This window comes from Cetorhinus maximus, chromosome 32 (assembly GCF_964194155.1).
Source record: "Cetorhinus maximus chromosome 32, sCetMax3.hap1.1, whole genome shotgun sequence".
NCBI lineage: Eukaryota > Metazoa > Chordata > Chondrichthyes > Lamniformes > Cetorhinidae > Cetorhinus > Cetorhinus maximus.
The window spans coordinates 12,239,353-12,257,440 of NC_135910.1; the positions used below are offsets into that span (position 1 = coordinate 12,239,353).

At 51.7% G+C, this 18,088-nt stretch overlaps 1 protein-coding gene across 1 annotated transcript in view; it reads left to right on the forward strand.

Annotated features, from left to right (window-relative positions):
- Positions 1–443: 443 nt before the first annotated feature.
- Positions 444–18,088, forward strand: part of LOC144671453 (uncharacterized) — a 30,088-nt gene continuing 12,443 nt past the window's right edge. Inside the window, exons 1-2 of the mRNA XM_078533368.1 lie at positions 444–2,303; positions 16,747–16,866. Coding sequence (XP_078389494.1) covers positions 813–2,303; positions 16,747–16,866 — 1,611 coding nt within the window. The 5' untranslated portion in view covers positions 444–812. The remainder of the gene's footprint in view (positions 2,304–16,746; positions 16,867–18,088) is intronic.

An 18,088-nucleotide genomic window follows, 5' to 3' on the forward strand; every position in this document is an offset into this window, starting at 1 on the left:
TGCAGCAGGCCAAGGACGGACATGTGGGTATGAGAGCAGGGTGGGGTGTTGAAATAGCAAGCGACAGGCAGGTCTGGGTCATGCTTGCGGACAGACCGAAGGTGTTCCGCAAAGCGGCCACCCAGTCTGCGTTTGGTCTCTCCAATGTAGAGGAGACCGCAGCTGGGGGCCGGGGGAGCGGGCGAAGTGGCTCTCGGCAGGGGCCAGCACGGGGCACGATGGACCGAACGTCCTCCTTCAGAGCGGGAACCATTCCCTGACCCTGTGCCAAGGGCCACTTTGAAAGCACTCCCGGGAGTGTGGGGGGAGTAAGGGGTGCTCTGTCCCTTTAAGAATGTGCCCTGGCTCTCCCCCAGCCCCCTCTCACTGCTGCCCTCTGTCGGGGCCGCCTGGAGCTGCCCGGGTTTAATTTCATGTCTGTTTACTGGGTCACGTGGGGCGGGTGTGCACGTGTAATTGACACAAGGGCTGATGGAGAAGAGGTGGCGGGTTTCGGAGCTCGGTGTGGGACTCCTCCTGCGGGGAATGCAACTTCCAAGGCATGCAATGAATTAAATGCAACGGCGGGGAGGCGGCGGCCGGTTGCAATCCGCCGAGAGGAGGTTTCTTTTCCCCCCTCCCTCCCCCCCTCCCTCCTCCTCCCCCCCCACCAGAGAGGAGAGAAGCGGGGAAGGGCTGCGCGACGCGGGGGGGGAGGGAGGAGGAAATGATATTGTGCAAGCGGGCAAGTTTGCGAGAATGAGATGCGCATTATCCGCAGTCACAGGGCGGTTCGGATTTCGGAAAGCCATGGGGCCGGGACGTGAGCCGAGATGGCGGATCCGCAGCCGGAGCGTTTGAGGGCGCATGTTTGCAGAAGGATTGCGGATCTGGGCGCTGCCCGCAGCGGTGCCCCTCGCCCAGCGGAGCCGGCAGCCCCGGCGGGTGTGCGGATGGGGCTGCAGGGCTTCAGCGGCGAGCCAGCGGCGGCTTGCGGGTCCCCCAGCCGGCTCCTGCGGCCAGCCGCGAGCGTCAGGGGCGATGGGACAGGCGGAGACAATGTATCCTCTCAGGTGGCTACTGTATCCACTGGCACCCAGATGGCTACTGTATCCACTGGCACCCAGATGGCTACTGTATCCACTGGCACCCAGATGGCTACTGTATCCACTGGCACCCAGATGGCTACAGTATCCACTGGCACCCAGATGGCTACTGTATCCACTGGCACCCAAATGGCTACAGTATCCACTGGCGCCCAGATGGCTACAATATCCACTGGCGCCCAGATGGCTACAGTATCCACTGGCGCCCAAATGGCTACAGTATCCACTGGCGCCCAAATGGCTACAGTATCCACAGGCACCCAAATGGCTACAGTATCCACTGGCGCCCAAATGGCTACAGTATCCACTGGCGCCCAAATGGCTACAGTATCCACTGGCGCCCAAATGGCTACAGTATCCACTGGCACCCAAATGGCTGCAGTGGGCACCATGCATGGCGAGAGTCCACGGCGGCTGTACCACCACCACCACCACCGCCCCCCCCGGGACCTCTTGCTCACCCTCGACCCCGTCCTCGGCGCCCTCGATCCCGTCCTCAGCACCCTGGAACCCGTCCTCGGCGCCCTGGACCCCGTCCTCGGCGCCCTGGACCCCGTCCTCGGCGCCCTCTCCGCCGGCCAGGAGGCCGCGGGCGTCAATTGCAGGAGGAGAGCCTTGGAGAGCCCGTGCCCGATGCCAGCCCCTTGCCTGTGGCCCGGCGGGGGCGGCCTGCAGGGGGAGGGGGGCGCCTCCCAACCGTGCCCCAAGCGGAGGAGGCTGGAGAACGGGGAGAGCCCCGGCAGCTTGAGCCTGGTCAATGGGCACGGCGAGGAGCCCTGCCCTGGCAAGGATGCCAAGCGGAAGAAAGTGGAGGTCGAAAATGTGGTGCCTGTGGGATGCCAGGGCAACAGTGCGATGGGCAGGGCAGTGCAGGACATGCAACTGAGACTCCAAACGCAGGAACTGGTCAACAACTACATTGTGCCCTGCATGAACTGCTATGGCATCTGCATTAAAGACAATTTTCTGGGGGAGGGGCTCGGCAACAAGGTCCTCCTGGAAGTTCTGAACCTCCATCAGAATGGGACCTTGATGGACGGGAAGGTGGTAAGCCCCCTCAGCATCCCCACCAGGAGCATCCGGGGTGACAAGATCGCCTGGGTGGACGGGAAGGAGCAATCCTGCACCAACATTGGCCTGCTGATGGCCAGGATCGACGAGCTGATCATCTACAGTGCAGGGAGACTGGGGAGCTACATGATTAACGGGAGAACCAAGGTAAGAGGGAGGGGGGTTGGTGGAGGGGGGGGTGGTGGAGAGGGAGGGTGGGGGGGGTGGTGGAGAGGGAGGGAGGGGGGGGTGGTGGAGAGGGAGGGAGGGGGGGGTGGTGGAGAGGGAGGGAGGGGGGGGTGGTGGAGAGGGAGGGAGGGGGGGTGGTGGAGAGGGAGGGAGGGAGGGGGGGTGGTGGAGAGGGAGGGAGGGGGGCTGGTGGAGAGGGAGGGAGGGGGGCTGGTGGTGGAGAGGGAGGGAGGGAGGGAGGGGGGGTGGTGGTGGAGAGGGAGGGAGGGAGGGGGGGTGGTGGTGGAGAGGGAGGGAGGGAGGGAGGGGGGGTGGTGGTGGAGAGGGAGGGAGGGAGGGGGTGTGGTGGTGGAGAGGGAGGGAGGGTGGTGGTGGAGAGGGAGGGAGGGAGGGAGGGGGGGTGGTGGTGGAGAGGGAGGGAGGGAGGGGGGTGGTGGTGGAGAGGGAGGGAGGGAGGGGGGGTGGTGGTGGAGAGGGAGGGAGGGGGGGTGGTGGTGGAGAGGGAGGGAGGGAGGGAGGGGGGGTGGTGGTGGAGAGGGAGGGAGGGAGGGAGGGGGGGTGGTGGTGGAGAGGGAGGGAGGGAGGGAGGGGGGGTGGTGGTGGAGAGGGAGGGAGGGAGGGAGGGGGGGTGGTGGTGGAGAGGGAGGGAGGGAGGGAGGGGGGGTGGTGGTGGAGAGGGAGGGAGGGAGGGAGGGGGGGTGGTGGTGGAGAGGGAGGGAGGGAGGGGGGGTGTTGGTGGAGAGGGAGGGAGGGAGGGGGGGTGGTGGTGGAGAGGGAGGGAGGGAGGGAGGGGGTTGGTGGTGGAGAGGGAGGGAGGGAGGGAGGGGGGGTGGTGGTGGAGAGGGAGGGAGGGAGGGGGGGTGGTGGTGGAGAGGGAGGGAGGGAGGGGGGGTGGTGGTGGAGAGGGAGGGAGGGAGGGGGGGTGGTGGTGGAGAGGGAGGGAGGGAGGGGGGGTGGTGGTGGAGAGGGAGGGAGGGAGGGGGGGTGGTGGTGGAGAGGGAGGGAGGGAGGGAGGGGGGGTGGTGGTGGAGAGGGAGGGAGGGAGGGAGGGGGGGTGGTGGTGGAGAGGGAGGGAATGGGTGGTGGTGGTGGTGGTGAAGAGGGAGGGAGGGGGGGTGGTGGTGGAATGGGAGGGGGGGGTGGTGGTGGAGAGGGAGGGAGGGAGGGGGGGTGGTGGTGGAGAGGGAGGGAGGGGGGGTGGTGGAGAGGGAGGGAGGGGGGTGGTGGAGGGAAGGCTGTGGTGGGAGAAAGCGGCTTTAAGGATTTTGTTTGTTGCAATGTCTAACACTGCACTATAGTCCATCTGTCAATAGAGATGTGTGTTCCATATTGCAATGGATGGATTAATGTTGGATTGTAAGAGAGCAGAGAAAAGGAATATTAGACCCAATCCCCCCCCATTCATCAACCCCCCCCGCCACCTCTGTCATTGCCGTGTGTGTATTTATCTAGGGGTGTGTGTGTGTGTATATTTTTGTGTAAGGGCCCATATTTGCAGAAATTTAGAATCAACGAAAATCTCATTCAAATTACCTGAAAAGGAAGAATGTGCATGGTTACGGGGAGGAGTTGGGGAATGGCACTCGGTGATTGGCCCATTTGGAGAGCCAGCACCGGCAGCACGATGGGCCGAATGGCCTCCTCCTGTGCTGTAACCATTCTGCAGTTCTCTGTGAAATATATAAAATTCCAATAGGTTTTGAGGGGACTGATGCTGAGAGTCTGGTTTTCCCCCAGCCTAGCTCAGGAGCCCAGAACTAGGGGGGTCACAATCTGAGGATAAAGAGATGTCCCTTTTGGACTGAGAGGCAAGGGAACATATCTTCACTCCATAGGTTGCAAATCTTTGGGATTCTCTACCTGAGGCCTCGAGGATGCCCAGACATTGAGAATATCTAAGGTTGAGATCAGTGGATTTTTGGTGTCTCGGTATCGAGGGATATGGGGAGCGGGCGGGAAAGTGGAGTTGAGGCAGATGATCAGCCGGGATCATGTTGAAGGGTGGAGCAGGCTCGATGGGACTTTATCTGGCCCCTTTATCTTCTGTGTGTGTTTGTTTAGCCTGTCTCCCTTGCCATTGCATACACTATGGGATGAATTCAATCTTTTTATCACAGCAGCGTTGTACCCTGTAATGCGTTGCTTAGATTAAGCTGCGTACAGTCCATAATTGATTGAAATGGGCACATACTGAGGTCAGAGGGTAGGGGAGAAGTTTGTTCTTGGGAGACTGGCAGCTGCTAATGAACCCCTTGCTGTTCCTTGAGGTCGGGGGGGAGGGGGGTTGGTGAAACACCCGGAGGAGATTAATGATCCCCCTCTTGGTAGAATAGCCCCCTAAAGACTCGAGGAATGGTAGGGTACTGCAGGGTGGGTGACAGTGGCATTGCCTAACAAAGAATTAAAGAACTTGCATTTATGTAGCGCCTTTCACGACCTCAGGACTTTGAAGCCACTTTTGAAGTGCAGTCATCGTAGTAAAGTAGGAAACACAGCAGCCAATTTGTGCACAGCAAGATCCCACAAACAGCAGTGTGATATTGACCAGGTAGAAGTTTTTTTTTAGTGATACCATTTGACTGAAAGATATTGGGTCTGGATATCAGGGGAGAACTCCCCTGTCTGTCTTTGAAATAATGCCCACGCGATCTTTTATGCCCACCTGTCAGGGCAGGTGGAGCTTTGAATTAACGTTGCATCCAAAAGACGGCTCTTCGAACAGTGCGGCGCTGCCTTGGCACTTTGCAGAGAGAGCGCGAGTCATGGTGAGGGCGGGGGCGTACGAGTTAGGAGCAGGGGGTAGGCCACTCGGTCCCTCGAGCTTGCTCTGCCACTCGATGAGATCATGGCTGATTTGATTGTGGTCTCAACTCCACCTTCCTGCCCACCCTTTCAACCCCCCCCCCACCCCCCCTTGTTAGTCAAGAATCTATCTACCTCTGCCTTAAAAATATTCAGTGATCCAGCCTCCACTGCCTCTCTGGGGAAGAGAGTTGCACAGATTCATGACCCTCGGAGAGAAAGCGATTTTCAGCATCTCCGCCGTCTTCATTGGGAGACCCCTTATATTTAAACCGTGTCCCTTAGTTCTGGTCTCTCCCACAAGAGGGAATATTCAGCATCCACCCTGTCAAATCCCCTCAGAACCTTATATCTTGACACCTTCTATGAAACATATATGATATAGGAGAGGTGAGGGAGCTGGTTTTGTCCTTCCTCCCCAGTGCACTGTCCTCTTGAATTGGAGGGTGTGCTGGTAACAGTTCTATACCCCATAGCTCCTTTTAGGATTATGGATTAAGCGCCTCTTCAATTTAACGTACAGGTAAGCATGTGGTGCAGGCTGTTTTTGATCCCAGGATAGACTTGCATTTCTATAGTGCCTTTCATGCTGCGGTGATAAAAAAGATTGAATTCATCCCGTACTGTATGCAATGTCAAGGGAGACAGGCTAAACAAACACACACACACAAGATAAAGGGGCCAGATAAAGCCCATTGAGCCTGCTGGGCGTCACAAAGGCGCTTTACAGCCAACGAAATACCCTTTGAAGTGGAGCCGCTGTTAAAATGCAGGAAATGCAGCAGCCGCTTTGCGCACAGCAAGCTCCCACAAACAGCACGGAGACGATGACCTTTTTTATTTTTGGCGATTTAAAAAATTTTGGGTTGAGGGAAGCGCATTGGCCACAACGTCCGTGGGAACTCACCGGCTCTTTGACGAAATAGTGTCGTGGGATTTCCATTTGCTTCCGCCTGAAAGGGCACGACGGGGCCTTGGTTTGCTGCCTCGTCCGAAAGGCAGCACCTCTGACAGTGCAGCACTCCCTCAGTGTTGCGCTGAGAGTGCCAGCCTGATTGTTTTATGCTCCCGAGTTCCTGCGGCGTTAATTGAACCTGCATTCCCCTGACCGGATGGGAAAGGAAAGGGTGTCACCTACAGAGTGACTGCTGAACGAGGTTGGGAAAAACCCTGTCACAAGAAATTTGTTATTTTTCCCCAAACCCCCACCTCGTCCACCGTCACAGAGAATCACCGAAGTGTTACAGTGCAGAAGGAGGCCCATCGTGTCTGTACTGGCTCTCCAAATGAGCATTTCACTTAGTGCCATTCCCCGGCCCTCTCCCCGTAACCCTGCACATTCTTCCTCTCCAGATAACGATCTAATTCCCTTTTTGAATACTTCGGTTGAACCTGCCTCCATCACACTCTCAGGCAGTGCATTCCAGACTCTAACCACTCGCTGCGTAAATACATTTTTTTCTAATGTCGCCTTTTGCTTCTTTTGCCATTCGCTTCAAGTCTGTGCCTCCTCGTTCTCAATCCTTCTGCCAATGGGGACGGTTTCTCCCTGTCTACTCTGTCCGGACCCCTCACCATTTTGAACACCTCTATCAAATCTCCTCTCAACCTTCTGTTCTCTGAGGAAAACAGCCCCAGCTTCTCCAATCTATCTTCGTAACTGAAGTGCCTCATCCCTGGAACCATTCTTGTGAATCTTTTCTGCCTTCACATCTTTCCTAAAGTGTGGTGCCCAGGATGGAATACTCCAGCTGAGGCTGAACTAGTGTCTGATACAAGTTCATCATAACTTCCTTGCTCTTGTTCTCTATGCCCCTATTAATAAAGCCTAGGACACTGTATGCTTTATTAACTGCTCCAATCCAAAATCTGATCAGATCTATCATTTGTTTTTATATTAATTCACGGGATGTGGGTGTCACTGGCTGGGCCAGCATTTATTGTCAATCCCTAATTGCCCTTGAGAAGGTGGGGGTGAGCTGCCTTCTTGAACCACTGCAGTCCCTGTGGTGTAGGTACACCCACAGTGCTGTTAGGGAGGGAGGTCCAGGATTTTGACCCAGCGACAGTGGAGGAACGGAGATATATTTCCAAGTCAGGATGGCGAGTGGGCTTGGAGGGGAACTTGCAGGTGGTGGTGTTCCCATGTGTCTGCTGCCCTTGTTCTTCTAGATGGTAGCAGTCATGGGTTTGGAGTGTGCTGTCCAAGGAGCCTTGGTGAGTTCCTGCAGTGCATCTTGTAGATGGGACACACTGTGTGTTGGTGGTGGAGGGGGTGAATGTTTGTGGATGGGGTGCCAATCAAGCAGGCTGCTTTGTCCTGGATGGTGTCGAGCTTCTTGAGTGTTGTGGGAGCTGCACTCACCCAGGCAAGTGAAGAGTATTCCATCACACTCCTGACTTGTGCCTTGTAGATGGTGGAGCTTTGGGGTGCCAGGGGGTGAGTTACTCATTGCAGGATTCCTAGCTTCTGACCTGCTCTTGTAGCCACAGTATTTATATGGCTGGTCCAGTTCAGTTTCTGACCAATGGTAACCCCCCCGGGAACGTTGATATCATGATCAAATTAAATGAGGAAGCCGGCTTTGGGGCTAAATAGGCTCCTTCAGGTTCCTATGATCCTTGACTTTTTGAACTGGCTTTCGAAGATGAGACTTTTCTGCCCAGTTGACAGAAGAAAGTCTTTTGATTACGCCGCACATTAGGGAGAGTGTCAAAGCCTTGTAGATGAGAAGCTGAGTAAATTGGATCTATGGGCAGGATTTTACCGTCGGCGAGCGGGGGCGGGGCCCACCCACTGACACGGGATGATGTCGGGCGGAACCCCTGACGTCACCGCGCCCCATTTAAATTTTCAGGAAGGTGGGGGCGCAGCAAAATCGGCTGCACGCCCGCCAACCTGTCAATGGCCAATTGAGGCCATTGACTGGATCAATTAAAGTAACTAATGGACCAGGAGCCCCGGCAGGAACTAGAAAAAACATGAAACCTCATCCACAGGCGGGATGGGGTTTCATGTAGGGTTTTAAAAATTTTAATAAAGCTTTGTTGGAAATTATGAACATGTCCCAACTCATGTGACATTGTCACATGAGGGGACATGTAAGGGAAATTTTATTTTTCTACTCTTAATATTTTTGCATGTGGAGCCGATCTCCCTGAGACTGCACTTAGCCTCAGGGAGATGAGTGCGCTCTTTCATGCGCATGCGCGAAAGAGCGTACTCTTGATTTTAGGAATCCCCCCCGCCCGCACAGGGAGCGCATAGTGCTTCCCTGCGGACATCAGGCTAGGCCTGCCCACGTAAAATGGCGCCACGCCTCCGATCGGGGGGCGCCAATCGGAAGCGCGCCTGTACGTGCCCGCCCATCAACTGTCCCCCCCAACGGGGGTGAAAATTCAGCCCTATGTTTTCTGGAGTTTACAAGAGTGAGAGGCGGTGCCATTAAACATATAAGATTCTGAAGGGGCTTGACAGGATAGATACTGAGAGGTTGTTTTCCCCCTGGCTGGGGAATCAAGAACGCGAGGGAGCGCAGTCTCGGGATAAGGGGCCGATCATTTAGGTCTGAGCTGGAAGAGAAATTTCTTCACTCAGAGGGTGTGAATCTTTGGAAATCTCTGCCCCCCAGAGGGTTGCGTTTGCTCCATCATTGAATACATTAAGGCTGGGATAGACAGATTTTTGGGGTCTCGGAATTAAGGGATATGGAGAGCGGGCGGGAAAATGGAGTTGAAGCCCAAGATCAGCCATGATTGTATTGAATGGCGGAGCAGGCTCAAGAGGCTGGTCTACTCCTGCTCCTATTTCTTGTGTGCATATGAGAGGGTGCAGAGGAGATTTAGAGTCATAGAGTTATGCAGCACAGAAACAGGCCCTTCCACCCACCGCGACCACTTCCTAGAATGGCATCAGGGATGAGGGACTTCAGTTAATGTGGGGAGACTGGGGAAGCTGGATAGTTCACCTCAGAGCTGAGAAGGTTAGAGGGAGATTTTAATAGAGGTGTTTAAAATCATGGCAGGGGTTTGACAAGAGGGTATTGGGAGAAATCGTATCCCCGATTTCCTGTGTTCTTATGCACCGGGTGGATCAACCTACATCACCACCTTATACAGCACCTTTCACATCAAATAACATCCGAGATGCTTCACTGGATATCAAGTGATGCCAAGAACCAGCTGGGACACTGCAAATAGGCTTCGGGCCTTGGCGACATTCCGGCCTTGGTACTTGTTTGACCGGAACGCAAACAAAATGGCAGCAGGTACTGGCCTGTTTAGAGCTCGAAGGCTGCCTCTGTGATCAAAGTGTCTTAAGCACCCACAGCACCACACTCCCCCCCCCCCCCCAACCCCACAAAGTGTGGAAAGAAATGCCGCACCAGAGCAAGAAAGCACATACTCACCCAGAGGGCGGTCTTGAGGTTTGGGGAGGTGGTGGCTTAGTGGTAACGTCACTGGATTAATAACACCCAGAGGCCCAGGTTAATGCGCGGGGAGGGTGGGGCCACTGGTTCAGACCTCATCAGGGCAGCCGGCGGGATTCAACTTGGATTAATAAAATGAGTCTCTGTGATGGCGCCCATGAAACTATCATTGACTGTTGTAAAAACCCATCCGGTTCACTCATGCCCCTTTAGGGGAGGAAATCTGCCGTCCTTACCCGGTCTGGCCTACAATGTGACTCCAGACCCACACAGCCATGTGGTTGACTCTTTACTGCCCCTCTGAAATGGTCTAGCGAAACACTCCGCTCAAGGGAAATTAGGGATGGGCAACAAGTACCGACCCTGCCAGTGACACTCATCTCCCATAAAGGAATTCGTTTTTAAAAAGTTGCTACGTAGTATTGCTGAAAAAAGAGACATGTTGGGCGTTTGGGGTGTGGGTGGAGTATGGTTACCTAAATGCAATTGTGTGAAATCGATCCCAGTCAGGATGGAACTGGGTTAATGTTTCAGCTCGATGACCTTCCTTCTCCACAGATGCTTCCTGACCTGCTGAGTATTTCCAGCACTTTTTCTGTTTTTTTTTGTGTCTCGGCTGCATTTGAACCGGCGGGGGCGGGGTGGGGAGGTCCCACAGGTAAAAGGTCGGCGTCCAAAACACTGCACCACCCAGTTCCTGGTGTGGTGGATTTATTTATTTATTCCTATTGTGTGTCGGGTGTGTCGGGTGTGCGCGGTGTAAGCTCCAGTAACAGTGCCAGGAGGTGTGAAATGTTTGGTGCTGTATTTTCAGCATTGTTGAACAGCTCTGTGTGACCATTTCTGTCCCCGCTTTCTAATCCCTTACGGTTGGGACTTGTACAATAAGGCCCACAGCCTGCAATGGAAGGAAAAGCCTGCATGTTTTGCTAGCTAGCCTGCTGTGATGACCAGTGACTGATTCTCCCTGTGAGGGCAGATGATGGGTATCTATGGAATTCACTCTGGATATGTTTGCTCGCATACCCATTTTTGGGGGTGGGGGGTGGGGTTATGTTGGGTTTATCTCAGTCCGTCTGTCCAGTGCTCTCTTGTAAGCTTTGAGAGCTGGTGCATCACAGTAAGTGGAATCCTATATATATGCACATACACCACTTTTGTTTTGTGTGTACACACGCTCCTTGAAATCCAAGTGGTGGTGCATTACAGTTCACATGGAGTCAGATGTAGGCCACGTGCCCCACTTTTCACTTGTATGTTGTAGTCTGGGGCTACAGACGGTGATGGCAGAAGCTCCAGCGCTCTTTAAATCCCATGGCTGACCAGGAATCTCTCCCGCTCTTACCGCCTGCAATTGGGGTGCGTTGGCAGGATTGGTGGGTGCATCATGGACGCACCTTCCTTGCCCATCAAGTCCGGGGGTGAGTCTTGAACCCGGAGCTTCTGGCTCAGAGGCAGGGACACTCCCCACTTGCACCACAAGACCGTCTAAAATGCGAGTACTTTCCAAATATATAACTTCAAGTATTGAGTCATAGGGTGTGGATTTTACGCAGTGACTTATGAATGGCCCGAACCCAATGAATAGGACTGCTTTCACTTTTGTGTATATTAAAAGAAAGAACTTGTATTTCTGTGGCTCCTCCACCTCCTCTGGAGGTCCCAAGGTGCTTTACAGCCAATTAAGAACTTTCGGAGTGTCATACATCAATGTTGTAGGAAATGCAGCAGTCATTTTCCACACAGCAAGCTCCTGTAAACAGCAGTATGATAACGCAATAATCTTTTTCTTTTCCTTTAGTGAAAGTGGTTTTTGAGGGATGCATATTGGTCAGCTGTGCTGCGGAGTGTGTACATGTCTGGATGCATCTTGGAAGTTTATAGGTAATCATAAGGGAGAAAGGGACAGATGATCATGACAAATGCTAAGAGCTGAGAGGAAGCTTGTATGGGACATTAACGCATGGATTTGTTGCTGTACGTTCTGTATGGCTGCCCTTCAGATGTGACATCAAACTGAGACCCCATCTGCTCACTGGAGTTCAAATATCGCAAGGCACTTTTTGAAGAAGACACCCTTTGTCCTAGTCAAAATTCCTCCCTCAGCCTTTTCTGCTAAAAACAGACAGAGCTGTAGCGTTTAAACAAGTTAGCTGTGGGATCTTGTTGTTCACAAAATGGCTGCCCCTTTGGCCTCCATAAGAACGGCCAGGCGTGTGAATTAGTTGAGAGACTTGATAGATGTGACATAAAAGCAAGCCATTGTTCCATTCACAGTCTACTCATTAAGGAGCCTCTGTGAGTCGGTAAGGGTTGGGCTAATTGCAGAAAGGCTGAATCACAGCGAGGGAAAGCGTAGGCCGCACTTTCACTTGAATAGTCCTTAATCTGTTCTATTCTATTCCTTAACCCACCCCCATCCCTGAACTGGTATGGTTGCCTCTCACCCCACCTTCATATCTTCTTTCACGTTTTATTTTATTTTTTTCTCTATCCTGGGAGCTTTCTGGGAAGATCAGAGCATGGAAAGGCTCTCAGTTACCATGGTAACTGCACTGTGTGCGCGTGTGTGTGTGTGTGTGTGTGGGGTGGGGCGGGGGAATGAATCTATTGCAGCATATTTTCGTTTGGCACTGACCATTGTGATACTGTACCACATGCGCACACTGACCGTATTGGGATAATTTGTTGGCAAATTGGACCCTTCACCCTGGCCAAATGACCCTTGTACAGAGATAGAGGATACTAAGGACGCTAGTTCTTAAAATACTAAGATTACATTTCAGGGCAAGGTGCACTGGTACAAACTGATTAAAAAGACAAGTTCAGGGCTGACATCTGGGCTGAACTTTGGCACTGAGAGGCTGATTGGTATCTGGCATGGTCTACGGTCAGGAGTCATGATGGGACGATCATAGACTTTCAATGGATAGATGACCTAGTGGTGCTTGTTTTACAGTTTTCTTCACTGAATTATTCACCTGATATTGCTATTTCTTGATAGGATGCTCCTGCACATAAAATGTGCTTAATTTTTAACCTGCATTGGCGCTCGGTTAATTTTTCATCTTTGATTTTTGAATCTCTTCATTGCCTTGCTGCCTCCTTATCTCTGTAATCTCCTCCAGCCCCACAAACCTCCGAGATATCTGCGATCCTCTATTTCTAGCCTCTTGATCACTCCACCATCGGTTGCTGTGCCTTCAGTTGTCGAGACCTTGAGCAGTGGAATTCCCCTGCACACCGTCTCCCTCTGTCTCCCTCTGTCTCCCTCTGTCTCCCTCTGTCTCCCTCTGTCTCCCTCTGTCTCCCTCTGTCTCCCTCTGTCTCCCTCTGTCTCCCTCTGTCTCCCTCTGTCTCCCTCTGTCTCCCTCTGTCTCCCTCTGTCTCCCTCTGTCTCCCTCTGTCTCCCTCTGTCTCCCTCTGTCTCCCTCTGTCTCCCTCTGTCTCCCTCTGTCTCTCGGTCAACGGACTTAACATCTTGTGTGGGTTGTCAAATTTTGTTTTCTAATGCCTTAGTGAAGCGCCTTGGGATGTTTTATTACATTAAAGGTGCTTTATGAGTTGTTGATGATTATACCTGATATGCCTTTGTTAGGATTGTAGGAGATGGAGTCATTTGATCTTGTCATTTTTCCATGTATATCAGTTCCACTTCTGAACCCTCTCAATTACCCATCGGCTGATTTGTGGGTGCAGAGGGATTCTTTTGCTATTTGAGGATAGTGTAAAATAGACAATACTAATTGCCACCCATAACTGTTTTCAGATCTGGTCTCCATCTTACAGATTTAGGATATAGAGGCGCTTGAGAAGGCGCAAAAACAGATTTACGAGGATGATATTGGAACTGAGGGGTGACGACTGACAGGAAGACCTAAGGGTCTTTTGCCTCTTATCTCTCAAAGAGGTGGGATACTGAGGTCTAGAAAGGGTGGACGTAAAGAAGGCGTTTCTACTTGTGTGGCAACGTCCAAAATGAAGGGTTATAAGATGGTCACAAACTAATCCAATAGGGAAATCAGGAGGAACGTCTTCACCCAGAGAGTGGTGAGAATGTGGAACTCAGCAACAACTAGCTGCATTTATATAGCAGCTGTAATGTAGTGACACGTTCTGCGATGCTGCACAGGAATGACTGTCGAGCAAAATTAGACACTGAGCCACCTAATGAGATATTAGGATTGATTACCACGAGGTGGTAGTTGCGGTGAGTAGCAACGATATATTTGCTAGATAAATACGCGAGGTAGGAAGAAATAGACGGACATACTGATAGGGTGAGATAAGGAGGAGTCCCGTGTGGAACATAAACACTGGCATGGACTAGTTGGGCTGAATGGCCTGTTTCTGCGACCTAATTCCATGCACCTCTCTGTTTTCATTTTGATAAAAATCGATGGGTGGTTGGCCCTATGATTCCTTCTTCTGAAAGCTCTCCGCTCTTGTCACGGCTGAAAACCTGACCAACAGTCACCATCTTGTTTGCCGTTAAGAGGGTGGCCGTTTCAGGGGAGCACCATAGAGGCTGAAGGCGCCTCGGGACGTTTAGCAATATTCAGGGTGCCATATAAGATGTCCGCCTCTGTTGGCGTGCAGTTTAGCGGGCACCTTCAGTCACCCTGGAGCCTCACTGGAAAAAGCCACCCCACTAACGGCATGCCCAGTGTTGGCCAGGCATTTGGAACTTGGGGGGGTTGGGGGTGGGGAAGAGTGGCGCTGAGTGGAAGATTGGGCTTCACTGGGATCACCATCATATTGGCTCTTCAGGTTTGTGTGGGGAACGGGAGTGAGGAACTGCGGGCTGGGGGAGCAACTCTGGAGCAGCTGGAGGCCAACCAAGGTTCAGTGTGAAGGCGAGAATGTAGGTACCCTTCATCATTTGTGACTAAGGCCAGAGATTAGGAGGATGTTGTGCAGCTATTGAGTGTGGGTTTAGCAGATGATAGAGGGGATGTTTCCATTGTTAGCTTTATATGAATGGAAGAAATAGGAGCAGGAGTAGGGCCATTCAGCCAACTGAATGGCTACACCATTCAAGAAGATCATGGCTGACCTGATCCTGTCCTTAACTCCTTTCCTGCCTGCACCCCCCCACAACCCTTGTAGATCAAAAATCTGTCTAACTTGACCTGCAATATATTCAATGGCCCAGCCTTCACTGCTCTCTGGGGAGGGGGATTTCGCAGACTAACGACCCTCTGAAAGAGAAACATTCCTCCCCATCTCCGTCTCAAATGGGAGGCCTTTCATTTTGAAACTGTGCCCTCTGGTTCTAGATTCCCCCCTGCAAGGGGAAACATCCTCTCAGCGTCGACCCTGTCAAGCCCCCTCAGAATTTTTAACGTTTCAATAAGATCGCCCCTCATTCCTCTAAACTCCAATGGGTATAGGCCCAACTTGCTCAACCTGTCCTCGGAAGACAGACCCCTTCATCCCCGTAAAGTGCGTCGTTGGGTCGCAGCCTCGCTGAAGCATCTCCAAGCGTAACTTCCCCATGGTAACCTATCGCCAACCATCGGACACAGACACACACACACACACACATGGAAGAAACCTTGAAACATTCTTGAGGAAGTCTGAAATGCAGCCAGAGTGTTTTTTTTAACGAGGATGGCTGTTGGCCAGAAGTTTAATACATGCTGAGTTTTTCCAGCAATTTTTGTTTTTGTTTAATACATGGCATTGTTTGAGATTTTTGGATTCTCTTAAGCATGGGTCCTTTGTCCTTACTCTCAAGCTCTCAAGTAGTAGCGACTGATGTAGGGCCTTGTGGAGATTGCCTGACCAGCTTAAACTAACCTGTGTCCAGCTAGACGGCATTCAAACATGGTGACAACGTTCGAAAATTGTTTTCTTGCTCTGCAAGTCTCCTAAACTATTGTTCCTCTGTTACTTCAGACTCAGCTATGACGAGGACAAGTGGTTCCAACTCGTATAAGACAGAAACAGCACTTCACAAAGAAAGAACAGGCTTCTGTTTATATAGCACCTGTTCCATCCTCATTTCTTGTTCTTCACAGTCGATGAAGTACTTGCGATGATGCTTGCTTTGCAGAGGCAAACGCAGCAACCAATTTTACACCCAACAAGCTCCCACAAACATTTAAATGAGACAAATACCCATGTAGTCTCTTTTTTACAATGATTAATTGTTGTGGAGTTTTATTGGTTGGGGGGGGGTGAATATTGGACATCAGGAGAACTCCTCTTCTACTGATGCCTTAGGATCATTTGTCTCTGCCGGAGAGGGTAGATGGGGCCTCGGTTTAACATCTCATCCATAAGTCAGCAGCGCTGGCAGTGAAGTACTCCCTTAGTACTGCACTCTGAGTCTCGCCCTGGATTATGTGCTGACCTCTCTGGCGTGGCTGTTGAAACCCGTAAACCTCTAGTTCACTGTCCACTGAGCCAAGCTGACCAAGAGCAACTGACACATTGAATAGATGTCCCAATAATTTGCTGGAGGTAAAATGTCCAGAATTGTTTGGAGAAACAGTTGACCATTGTAAGTGTGTGGGGAGGGTTGGGGGTGGGGCGGGGGCACGCTCTAGGGCCTGTCTGGATGGGTGAGCTGGGACTGACAAAAAAGTTAGGATTGTCAGGAGGTTTTTTTTTTCCCCTATATAAACTGTACAGAGTCAGTGTTTATTCAGCAGGGTAAGGATTAGTCACTGTGTAACTGTACAGAGTCACTGTATATTCAGTAGGGTAAGGATTAGTCACTATGTAACTGTACAGAGTCAGTGTTTATTCAGCAGGGTAAGGATTAGTCACTGTGTAACTGTACAGAGTCACTGTATATTCAGTAGGGTAAGGATTAGTCACTATGTAACTGTACAGAGTCAGTGTTTATTCAGCAGGGTAAGGATTAGTCACTGTGTAACTGTACAGAGTCACTGTATATTCAGTAGGGTAAGGATTAGTCACTATGTAACTGTACAGAGTCACTGTTTATTCAGCAGGGTAAAGGTTACTCAGTGTAACTAGAAAAACAGCAGCAGCTCCATATAGTTACACTGCCAGTGGCCCTTACTCTCCTGAGCTCAGCAGCATAAGGAAAATAAAAAAGCTCTCTCTAGTCTGCCCAGACAACCTGCCTGAGTGCCAGAAGACAGATTCTTTTGATTGTTGTTTCACTGTGGATGGTTTTGTCTTGCTATCAACCCACGACTGTTCCCTTTCCACAGGCGATGGTGGCTTGCTACCCCGGGCATGGAACTGGCTACGTCCGACATATTGACAACCCAAACGGCGATGGGCGCTGTGTCACGTGTATTTATTATCTAAACAGGGACTGGGATATAAATGTAAGTGGTGCTGGATTCACTCTGCCCATTCTGCATTGTTAACGTTCGGACTGAGTTGAAATAGTGGGCTTGGGTACAACTGAGTCATAGAGAAGGGGAAGATCCCACAATCGATTCCCGCTTTGTATCGAGTTACCTGCACTCTCCTGGGTCCTTGTATCCAGGAGGTACAATGGGGTAGATGGAAAAGGGGTTCCAACTCCTATTTTTGGACTATTGCAGATGTGGATTGTAAGATGCGGGCAGGGTTGGGCTCAGCTGATCCTTTCATGGTCGAATTGCCAGTTGATACTCACTGTCTCGGCTCAGGCAGGAGGAATGGCTATTTGGCCAGGGGTGCCAGCACCTGTGGAACCCATGTCTACACAAAAGGTGTTAAACCAGTCTGGAGCCAGTTAGTGAAGTATGAAACTAGACACTAAAGTTTTCTTCATAATAGGCTTATCCACAGAATTCAACATTTCATTTTCACTTCCTACCTACTAACCCAGTGTACAACAGTCTCTCTTAAACTCTTCCGAGGAAAAACCAATAGAACAAAACTAGTCTAATTAACAAGGTGACCTCTCCTTAAAAGGGCAGTGTGACAAAAGACAAAACTTCAAAGGAAACTTATCCAATTAAAGTAAAATGTAATTTTGGGGTCTGATGGTGCACTGCAGCCCCTGTGGTGTCCACTGGTCATGGAAGGCCTCAAGTGTACTAGTGGACACCGCGTGCTTCCTCTCCAAGGACACCCGGGTGTGAATGTAGCTGGGGAAGAGGGGCAGGCAGTCAGGCTGGACAAACCACTCGACCGCCTGCTGCCTGCACCTGTTAATGGCCCTTTGGCCAGTTAACGGAAGAGGGGCTGCAACCTCGAACAATCTATGTGATCTTTGAATAAATCTTTAAATAGCATCATAACATCTAGCATCAAACACTCTCAGGGCAGGTATAGCACGGGGTTAGATACAGAGTAAAGCTCCCTCTACACTGTCCCCATCAAACACTCCCAGGACAGGTACAGCACGGGGTTAGATACAGAGTAAAGCTCCCTCTACACTGTTCCCATCAAACACTCCCAGGACAGGTACAGCACGGGGTTAGATACAGAGTAAAGCTCCCTCTACACTGTCCCCATCAAACGCACCCAGGACAGGTACAGCACGGGGTTAGATACAGAGTAAAGCGCCCTCTACACTGTCCCCAACAAACACTCCCAGGACAGGTACAGCACGGG